The sequence below is a fragment of the Sarcophilus harrisii genome, chromosome 4, assembly GCF_902635505.1.
Source record: "Sarcophilus harrisii chromosome 4, mSarHar1.11, whole genome shotgun sequence".
Classification (NCBI taxonomy): Eukaryota; Metazoa; Chordata; class Mammalia; order Dasyuromorphia; family Dasyuridae; genus Sarcophilus; species Sarcophilus harrisii.
In genome coordinates, this window is record NC_045429.1 from 334,210,403 (window position 1) to 334,221,626 (window position 11,224).

At 38.9% G+C, this 11,224-nt stretch overlaps 1 protein-coding gene across 1 annotated transcript; it reads left to right on the forward strand.

The window, feature by feature from the left end:
• Positions 1 to 6,548: 6,548 nt before the first annotated feature.
• Positions 6,549 to 11,224, forward strand: RPL19 (ribosomal protein L19). Its single transcript, XM_003768273.3, has 6 exons — positions 6,549 to 6,801; positions 7,977 to 8,083; positions 9,449 to 9,571; positions 10,054 to 10,174; positions 10,519 to 10,629; positions 11,031 to 11,224. The coding sequence occupies exons 1-6, from the start codon at positions 6,797 to 6,799 to the stop codon at positions 11,152 to 11,154; spliced, it is 591 nt and encodes a 196-aa protein (XP_003768321.1). The 5' UTR covers positions 6,549 to 6,796; the 3' UTR covers positions 11,155 to 11,224.

An 11,224-nucleotide genomic window follows, 5' to 3' on the forward strand; every position in this document is an offset into this window, starting at 1 on the left:
CCGGAGCCTCCCAGGGAAATTTCAGATTCACGTTATGCCCTGCAGCTCTACCTACGCCGCTGCCCTCGCCCCGCCTTCGCTGTACTCTCTCCTGCACCCGGCTGCCGTTTTTAAGCCCCCGACTTTCTCACCCAGTCCTTACATTAGGAATTGGAAGGCTGTTAATTCCAAATCTCTCCAGAGATCTGAGTTCTAATCTTACTTTCCTTCCTGGGGCCTCAGTTTCCACAAATACTGCGTTAATGATTCTACCCTAACAGACTGCAGTCTGAAGGCGAAAGAGTTTGTGGGGGGAGTTCCCTTTGGAAGGATCTGAGGATGGGGAAAGCAACGGAACTGAGCTTAAAAGAAGCAGGGGCTGGAGGTGGTTTAGGAATGACTGCCTCGACTGCAAACGGCAAACCCCTGAAATCCAGGCATCTCTCCTGTCTACTGAGCCGGTTTAACCTATTGGGACTGAACTGAAAGCACCAAGGCGAGGGCAGAGCAAGGTTCTCTTCAAGACTGAGTAGAGGACAAGAGAGGGAGAGAGGTTTGAAGATGATGGCAGGAGAGAGGAAGACTCTAAGAGAATAACTGAAAATGAGGGTTACACTAAATGATTACTAAGGTCCTTTCCAGCTCTGAATCTTATGATCTGAGGATCTTTGACATGGGCTACAGATTTCAGAGCAGCCTAACCTACATTCCACTTGAAATAAGGTTGAAAGGGAAACAATAGCCTACCTGCCTCACAGAAAGTTTCATAAATTTTAAAGTCTTATGTAGGTGAAAATCATATTAAGGATTGTTATTATAGAATATGGGGCCAGAGGGCTAGGGGATGAGAAAGATAGGTTGTAGTTTGAAGGACCATTTTGCCCTAAACAGGGTTCAATTATGTTGGGTTGGGGGGAGGGAATTGGAGAATATAAATTTTTTTTCTTTTTTAAAAAAATTTCATTTATTAGTTTTCAACATTTATTTTTATGAGATTTTGATTTCCAAAGGGAAAAGGACGCACACGTGCAAAAATGTTTGTAACAGCCCTTTTTGTAGTGGCAAGGAATTGGAAACTGAATGGATGCCCATCAGCTGGAGAATGGCTGATTAAGTTATGGTATATGAATGTTATGGAATGTTATTGTTCTATAAGAAATGATCCACAGGATGATTTTCAGAAAGACCTGGAGAGTCTTACATGAACTGAAGCTAATCGAAATGAATAGAATCAAGACAATATTGTACACAGAAACAAGATTATGTGATGATCAACTCTGATGAAGTGGCTCTTTTCAACAATGAAGTGATTCAGGCCAATTCCAATTGACTTGTGATGGAGAGAGCCATCTGCATCCAGAGAGAGGACTGGGGGAACTGAATGTGAATCACAACATAGTATTTTCACCTTTGTTGTTGTTATTTTTTGCCTGGTTGTTTTTTTCTTACTCATTTTTTCCCCTTTTGATCTGATTTTTCATGTACAGCATGATAAACGTGGAAATATAGTTAGAAGAATCGCACATATTTAACTTATATTGGATTTCTTGCTGTCTAGGGGAAGAGGGTGGTGGGGAGGGAGGTAGAAAAACCTGGAACACAAGGTTTTACAAGAGTAAATGTTGAAAACTATCTTTGTGTGTATTTTGAAAATAAAAGGCTGATTTCCATTTTCCCTTCTTCCCTTCAAAGCAACCTCATATAGGTTATTCATTTACAATCATATTAAACATATGTCCACATTAGTCATGTTGTGAAAAAAGAATCAGAACAAAGGGAGAAAAAACACAAGAAATTAAAAACAGCCCAAAAAAGTGAAAAAAAGTATACTTTAATCTGCATTCAGACTCCACAGTTCTTTCTCTGGATGTAGATAGCATTTTCCATCATGAGATTTTTAAAAATTATCTTAGATAATTGGATTGCTGAGAAGAGCTAAATCTATCATAGTTGATCAATGCACAATATTACTGTTACCATGGCCAATGTCTTCCTGGTTCTGCTCACTTCACTTAGCATCAATTCATGTTAAGTCTTTTCAGGTTTTTCTGAAATCTGAAAAACCACAAGAGAAAAAAAAATGGAAGAAAAAGAATAAAAGGGAACATAGCATATGTTGATTTACATTCAATCTCCATAGTTCTATCTCTGAATACAGATGTTGTTTTTCAGCCAAAGTTTATTGGGATGCCTTGGATCACTGCAGGAAGGACCAAGTCTGTCATAGTTGATCAATTCACAGTCTCGCTATTGCTGTGTACAATGTTTTCCTGGTTCTGCTTGTTTGTCTTAGCATCAGTTCATGTTAATCTTTCCAGGCCTTTCTATAAACAGGTTGTTCATCTTTTTTTTTTTTTTTTTAAACAGAACAATAATATTCTCTTACATTCATATACTACAACTTGTTCAGCCATTTCCAAATTGATGGGCATCTCTTCATTTTCCAATTCCTTGCCACCACAAAAAGAGTTACTACAAATATTTTGGTACATGTGGGTCATTTCCCACTTTTTGTGTATGATTTCTTTGGGACACAGACCTTGAAGTGGTATTGCTGATAAAAGGGTATGTACTGTTTTATAGCCCTTTGGGCATTGCTCTGTAGAATAGTTGGGTCAGTTTACAACTCTACCAATAATGCATTAGTGTTTCCAATTTTTCCAGATCTTCCTCAACATTTATTATTTTCCTTATATGCTATATTAGTCAATCTGATAGGTATGAGGTAATACCTCAGAGTTGTTTTAATTTGCATTTTTCTAATCAATAGTGATTTAGAACATTTTTTCTTATGATGATCACTTTAATTTCTTCATCTGAAAACTGTCAATTCATATCCTTTGACAATTTACCAATTGGGAAAAGTTATCAAGCCTAAATTTACTTTTTTTGCAAATTCTACCCATTAATCCTGGTTCATCCCTTTGAAGCCAAACGCAACATGTCTATTCTGTCTTCTAGAATAATGCTTAGCCCTTAGTAAATAGTGAATAAATGTTTTTTCATTCATTCTTCCACAAAAGCCTTTTCAGATCTTGAACTGGAGCTTTTCCTGGAATCTTCTTTTCTCTAGGCTGAATATCCCCAATTGCTAGCTAAATGACATGAACTCAAGGTTCTTCAGTTTGTTAATATTCTTTCAAAACGTGGCACCTGAAACTGAACTCAGGTTGAATTTAGAATCTATTAAAGTTCCCAGATCTTTCCCAAACTGCTGGCTAGCCCTGCCTTCCCTAACTCTATTTTCTACTGTGAAATTGATTCTTTGAACCAAAGTATGAGACTTTACATTTATCCCTAATGAATATCATCTTATCAGACTCAGCCAAGTGAAAGAACTTGTCAAGATCTCTTTGGATTTTTACTCTTATCACCCAAAGTATTCCTCATTCCCAGCTTCATGTCATATGTAAATCTGATGAATGTGCCATTCATGTCTTTATCTAAGTCATTAAAAAAGTTAAACAATAAATCTACTGGAGAACTCTTGCCAAGTAAACATTTAAGGGGAATGACTTGGAAGAACTATTGTCACAAGTGGAAGCATAGAGACTTTTTTTTGGTATGGTAGTAAGAACTGGAAACTAATGTGGAATGGCTGAAGAGATTATGGCATATGTAAGTGGTCAGACTACTGTCATGCTATAAGAAATGATGAAGGGAACAATTTTGAAGAAACTTGGGAAGACTTATATGAAGTGCTATAGAGTGAAGTAAGCAGAACCAGGAGAACAATTTTTATAATTACAGCAATATTGTAAAGATAAACAACTTTGAAAAACCTTAGATACTTCCATCAGTACAATGACCAACCATAATCTCAGAGGATTCCAGATGAAATATGTTACCCACCTCTTGATAGAAGGAACAGATTAAGACCTTTTTGGGAGGGAAGGAAGTAAGAGGAATAGAATATGACCAATGTGGGAATTTTGTTTGTTTGATGCTTCTTGTTTGTAATAACATTTTGATTTTTTGATGGTGGAATAGGTAGGTAGGGGGAAGAGAATGTGAATCTGAAAATAAAATAAAATTTAAAAAAAAACAACAAATAAAGGCTTCAGATTCTTAACCAGAAAGCATATGATTAAAGATTTAGAAGTGAGAGAGATAGATGAAGTCAAATAACCTGTAAAGAAGCTGATAGAGAAAAAAAAGCAACCTACCTAGATTTCATAGGGTAGATCTGGGATTGGAACCAGCCCTCCTGCATTTTCTACTGTACTTCTACATTGTTGGTATGTTGCTTATTTTTAGTCCTTTTGTATCTTAAACAATTTTAACAATGATTCAAGTCATCTTCACAGTAGCCTCCAAAGAGAGGTCAGATAGGTATTATTTCTGTTTATTTAATTTCCATGCTTCAAGAATTGGCTATTTGTTGCTCCTTCCTGATAAGGATTATTTTATTCTTCCCCTTCAGTTTAGTAAACATTTATTAAGTTTTTGTCATGTACAAAGGATATAGGGAAGAGAAAAATCTTGAACACTTCAGGTAAAACATTGGGTCTCAGCCCTCATGTAATTCATAAAAAGGATAGTATGCAGTAGTAAGCAGAGGAAGGCTGCCTTAGAGTCTAATAAGAGATAAGACTACATCCTTTATATCAATATAAGTACTTAACCTCTAAGTGCCCCAGGTAATTCTCTAGGACTATATTTATAGACAAACTGCCTATTTCCATCAATGGAGGGAGTTTCCATACTGAGAATTCCCCAAGTTGTTGGAATCACAAGATAAACTCTGTGTCATTTTTCAGCTTGGTATCTCCAGGTTTCCACTGCTACACTCTGGGGACACAACATGGTTGAGTTTTTTTTTTTTTTACACTTATTAATATTTTTGGTTTTTCCACCTAATATGTAAAGATAGTTTTCAACATTCATTTTTGTAAAATTTTGAGTTCCAAAATTTTCTCCTCTCTTCTCAGGACATGAAACAATCCATTATACACTATACATTTACGATCACATTAAATATATTTTCATATTAGTCATGTTGTGAAAGAATTATCAGAACAAAAAAAAAAAAAAAAAGAAAACCAGGAGGGAAAAATAGTAAATACTATTTAGTATATACTAGTATAGTAAAAAAAACAGTAAATACTAAATAGTAAAATATGTTGGATTACATTCAAACTTCATAGTTCTTTCTTTGGATGTGGATGGCATTTTCTATCACAAGCCTTTTGGAACTGTGGGGACACAACAATTAAAAACCCCCAATAAAGTTCCTGCTCTCAAGATAGGATATAGTCAAGATCTGTCATTTCACCAATGTGGGTGAATTCCCAGTATGGAACCTCTCTCTGTTAATGTAGTTTTCTTTTCTTTATAGTCTTAGAGAGTTGCTGCCTTAGAGCACTATGATTCCTTTGACAAACATAGATCATTGTCCTCTAATGAGAGAACATACTGTCCATCAATCAAGGAACTCACAATCCCCTCCTTCTCTGAGAAGATAATCTATTAGGTGCTTGAGGGTGAGTAGGGAGGGGAAGGAGGGAAGGAGCATTTATTAAGCACCTATCTAGCGTCAGGAACTGTATTAATCCATTTATAAATATGTCATTCGATCGTCAAAGTATGTCTTACCCCACTATAACTCATCTAGCCCTCTCTAGCATCCATTCCTTCGCCTAGATTCTCAGGCGGAATCAGGGAGCGCCCATCTGTGTCTTTAGCGTTTTCTCAGAAATTGAAAACCCCCATGCTCCTGCTCTAAAAAACTACCCTAAGGTTCCATTCAGCACCTGTGTTTCTAACGATAAGCTCCTTTCCTTGCTCCCCGGGCACTTGTAAATCCCAACTCTCTTCCCCAACCTTCCTTCGAATCCTCTGGAACAATGTTCTGTTAGCAAATTACCCTCCCTCTTTCCAGAAATTCGTTTAGAATTTACTTTGATGCATGTATTTTGTTTCTGAGTTTACTTTGATGCATGTATTTTGTTTCTGAGTTTACTTTGATGCATGTGTTTTGTTTCTGAGTTTACTTTGATGCATGTATTTTGTTTCTGAGTTTACTTTGATGCATGTATTTTGTTTCTGAGTTTACTTTGATGCATGTATTTTGTTTCTGAGTTTACTTTGATGCATGTGTTTTGTTCCCTACTGATAGAATGTAACTCGTTTGAGGACAAGGTCTGTTTATTTCATTTTTCTGTTTCAGGAACCTAGCTTCTGATACAGCTAAGTGCAAATCCCGGGTCAGGGGGGAGGGGAGAAGGGTAGCAATTAAGACAAAGAAGAGTAGAAATTGGAAAAGATAAGCATTTCATCAAAGAGCCTCAGACGTTATCCAGAATGCCCTAAAAGTATTGGGGAGGTTTTAATCTGGGACGCCTGGAACTTCCTTCCACTGAATTCAACAGCTTCTGGGAGTAGTATAAGCCCTCAACGATCCCTACCCCCACTTCTATCCCACTCCCTGGGACGCCTGCGCAGTTCACCAGATCTTATTTCCGCCTACTTCCGGTTTTTGACGCCACTTCCGTGCCACCCACTACTCCAACACGCAGAGATGGTCCCCTTTTTGCGCAAGCGCACTACGCTCCCTATTTAGACCGTACCATTTTCCTAAGCGGGGAGGAGTACATTTTTGTTATTCTTCAATCAAAAAGAGACTGATTTTAGCTAGGCCTCAGTTTCCGGATGAATACTAAGGAAAAATAGTACTTGGGTTGCGAGAACAGCGAGAGAGGGGCGAGGCTGGCAGGCTGGGAGGGGCGTTGAATGGGCTCTCCCCTACGCTGAAAATGGGAGGGGCCCGAGCGGTAACGTTCTCTTTCCTTTCCTTCTCGGCGCTGCGGCTGCAGCCATGAGGTGAGCTTCGCGCCCGGTTCTGCCCCTGATTTCCAGCCCCTTTGCCCGCCTAGCCCAGGATGGCTGGGCTCGGAGCACCGGCTTGGGGCTCTGCTCCAAGAGGGGTTGGCCGCGGGGGGAGGCTCGGGACGTGCGGGACCGGGGTCGGGCGGCGCCAAGAGCGGAGATAGAGCAGGCCTTGGCGGAGGCCTCCGCCAAGGCCTAGGCCTCTCCTGAAAGGGAAAGGGGGGAATCCTAGGGGCGGACGGTCTCGGGGAGGGCTGCGTGCTGCCGGCCAGTCCTGAATGAGTCTCTAGAACTTTTTTTCTCCCCGATCCTCGGGCTTCACCTCTCTGCTATGGGTAATGCGGTGGCTTCCTTTCCGCCCCACGAGGTAGTTTCGCAAGGCTGCTGCAGCGTACCCAACTATGTGCAACTAACCCTGAGCACTTTCGAGTGCAGGCGCAAGCCTGAATCCTGCTAAGGGCTCGTCCTCATGCTGAGGGGGATGGACCTAGGTCATGTGGTCATCGATTTAAAAGCATTCCATCTATTTGCCTCATAGTACATTTGGGAACCGAGGTGCAGCTTTTTAAAGTCATTTTCTTGCCCGTGGCAAAGATAGAATTAAAATTCAGAGCCTTTTACTTCAAATCCAGTGTTCTTTGCATTATACCTAGAGATTATTTTGTATTTTAAAGTTCCAAGTCCAATGACCATAAACAAGTTGCCTTAATAGAAATCTCTTTAAAATGGGGACACTGGTACTCAGTCCTAGTAAACTATCTCGTAGCAGGAAGGGGTTCCAAAGATCTCTAGATAACAGATTGACAATGCAGCATACATATTAAGTTCTTTAAAGCGCTATTTTTGTCTTCTGAATTATTCAGAAAAGCTTGTTAGCTCTCCCCCAAAACCCTCTGATCAAAGCTGGCTTTCCTTGGAAAAAAGAAAAGTAACAACATACCTGAGATTCTTGGGACCTTTATATAATTAGTTTTACCTAGGTAGTGCCTGTGCCATTTTTTTCTAGTTAGGAAAATTGTGTCTGGATTTGTAGTGTAGTTTAAATGATATACTTTCCGAATAAAGACTGGTAGGTGTGCTGGTTTGCTCTTGTGAGAAGGGGATTTAGTATGAAAAATAGGATTGTCCTTTTTTTGACTTTTTATGCTTTCTTCCCACCCAATTTTCAGTATGCTCAGGCTTCAGAAGAGGCTTGCCTCTAGTGTCCTTCGATGTGGAAAAAAGAAAGTATGGCTTGACCCCAATGAAACCAATGAAATTGCCAACGCCAATTCTCGTAAGTAACCCTTTGGGTATTGATGGACTGATTATTTTTCAGAGTGGTTGAGTTAGTTCCACATTCTCTATCTTCAAACCTGGACATTTCTTTAGGACTTGGAATTGCTCGTTTTAATTAGGATTGGAGAAGAATGTAACAAAAATATTGAATCCTTAGGCTCTCTTCATTTCCTTCTACTGTGTAAAATGGAACTGCCTGATATCAAGTACATGATATTCTTTGTTCAAGAAGAAATCTGGATTTTATAGTGAATATTGAAAAGAAGTAAAATTCAAGGCATTAACTTCATCTTGTCTTTTAATTGGTTTTCATAACTTACATTTATTTTCCAATTCATTCTCCATATAATTGCCATGGGCATTCTCCTGTTCATATGTCAGTGGCTCCTCCAAATAACAAACACCTATGTTTGACTTATGAAGCCCTTTATAGCCTTGTTTTACCTTTATGGACTAGACTTTTCTGTCTTCATTCAGCTTTTGCTGTTAGTACACAAGTATTCCATTTCCCTTTTCTATCCTTTACATAAATTACTTTACTATGCCTGGAACATAAATAAACCTCAAACACTACTTAAAAGTGACCTTAACTGATATCTCTTTCTCCCCCTAATCCAAATAGCTTGTATATTTTTATTTTGTGTGCATCTCTTACAGAAAGCAATCTGGGACCTCTTCTTTCCCCACCCCAAGTTTTCAGTACCTTGAAACCTTGCATGTGTTTAATAAATTCTAGTTGATTCAGTAAACTGGGTAATTGGAAAAATCTATACTTTGGTGCGGGTATTGAGGAGTTCAGGTGAAAAGGCAAAAGAAAATAGTAACTAAAGCAATTAAAAAGTGCCAACTGTAAGGAAAAATCAGGGCAATTTGGATTTTTAGTATATACTTACTGGAATATTGCTCCGTGTCAGAAAGATTATATAATGGGATTATACTGTAGAGTGCCTAAAGATAGGGAAGATAACCATTACAAGTACATATCTACCTTTGGGAAACCAGTCTAATGAGGATATAAGACATAGATATGCCATTACACAAATTCTTTGGCTCAAGATAATCAGAAAAGCAAGTAGAATAAGAATACTGAATTGGAAAGTAATGTTTCAATGTAAAATTGATGCCTTTGATCCTGGGTGCTATTTAACTGAACTTTTTTCTAGTGGAGTTTGTGGTGCTAGTATACTCAAAAAACCCTTAAGTATCTGATTTTTTTTTTTTTTAATCTGTGATAACATAGCTGGGGTCTATGTATATGTGGTTGAGGAAGGGATGGATTTGTTTAAAAAAAAAAAAAAAACATTGTCTATATCCCACATTCTAGTACCCTTCCCCAAATTCTAATCTTTAATTGTATCCTTAGGTCAGCAGATCAGGAAGCTCATTAAAGATGGGCTGATCATCCGGAAGCCTGTTACTGTGCATTCTCGTGCCAGATGTCGGAAAAATACTCTTGCTCGACGGAAGGGCAGGCACATGGGCATTGGTAAGTACTATGATGTGTCAAATTAGGTGGATCTTGAACACAAGTCATCCTAACTCTTGGAGCCTTAAATTTTTTTATTGGAAGACTCGGGGTATTAACCCAATCTTTTTTATGACATGGGGAAATTGAGACACAGTTGAGTGACTGGCCCATCTTATGAGCTAATCTCATGAGCAGGATTTAAATCTAAATCATCCTGACTCCAAGGTTGGTTCCTTGTCCATTATATACTACACTGTCTCCTGAATAAGGAAATAATCTAGTTTTTTTTTTTTTTCTTGGGAATTTGAGGGTAATTGAGCAGAAGCATTCTCATTCTGGACCCTGCTCACTTGCCTTTTATAAGCGACTGGTCTGAATTATGTGTCTTGAGATACTTTTTTTTTTCTTTTTCTGTTGGGTTGGGAGAATATCATTGTGGATCCAAGGGAAAATTATTGCACTCTCCAAAAATCTGGCTGACATTCTAAATTTTCTCCCAGGTAAGAGAAAGGGTACTGCCAATGCTCGTATGCCTGAGAAAGTGACCTGGATGAGGCGAATGAGGATTCTGCGCCGTCTGCTCCGGAGATACCGTGAATCCAAAAAGATTGACCGCCATATGTAAGCATATCTGCCCTCATCTTGTCCCACTTTTGTTCTAAGTACATAAAACCAGGTCTGCATCCAGTTTGCCTTGGATTGATTCAATACCTTCCATTACAGTTGGTTCATGTAAATTCCCCTTGATTGGATGAGCTGTGTTCTTTCTTAACACAAGATGAGTGAGAAGGGAAAGGAAGGAAGCCAAACCCTTGTTCTGGCGAGTTAGGCCAGAATTAATTTTTATTTTGTCTTTGTATGACAGTGCTTGCACAGGGTAGCAGCTTCATAAATGTTAATGGAAATGCAGGGCAATAAGTAGGCTGACGGCCTTGCTGAATCTACTTGCTTCTTTTTATTTTCAGGTACCACAGCTTGTACTTGAAGGTAAAGGGAAATGTGTTCAAGAATAAGCGGATCCTCATGGAGCACATTCATAAACTGAAGGCAGACAAGGCCCGCAAGAAGCTTTTGGCGTAAGTTTCTTCCAGATTTGGCTTCCTGAGCCCTGCTCATCCTTTGGAATAGAATTTCTAAATGCTGAAAGTCACTTGTGTATAACACACAGGTTCTTGAGTTTTTTAAATATTTAAGTAACTTGACTTATGAATTTGTTAATCCAAGCAGATAATTATAATGAACCTCTTGGAGCTTTTAAAAAAAAATTCACTCCAGGCTTAAGAAATTTTTGAAACATCTGTTGGTTATTTATGAATTACATATACTTAAATGCCTAACTATGGAGCCTATGGTTTGGACCTCGCATAACCCGAGCAGTGCCTCCTGTATTTGCAGGAAAGGGAAGGTTGGAGTCAGTGGGCATCTCTAGTATCTCAAAATGCCTTCCACTAACTGTTTTTTCTTCCTTTCACTTCAGTGACCAGGCTGAAGCTCGCCGATCCAAGACTAAGGAAGCACGAAAGCGTCGGGAAGAGCGTCTACAGGCTAAGAAAGAGGAGATCATCAAGACTTTGTCCAAGGAGGAGGAGACTAAGAAATGATTCTCCCCTATCTCCTCTGTACATAGTACCCTTATATTTGGCTCATGCAATAAAATTTAACACACTGTCA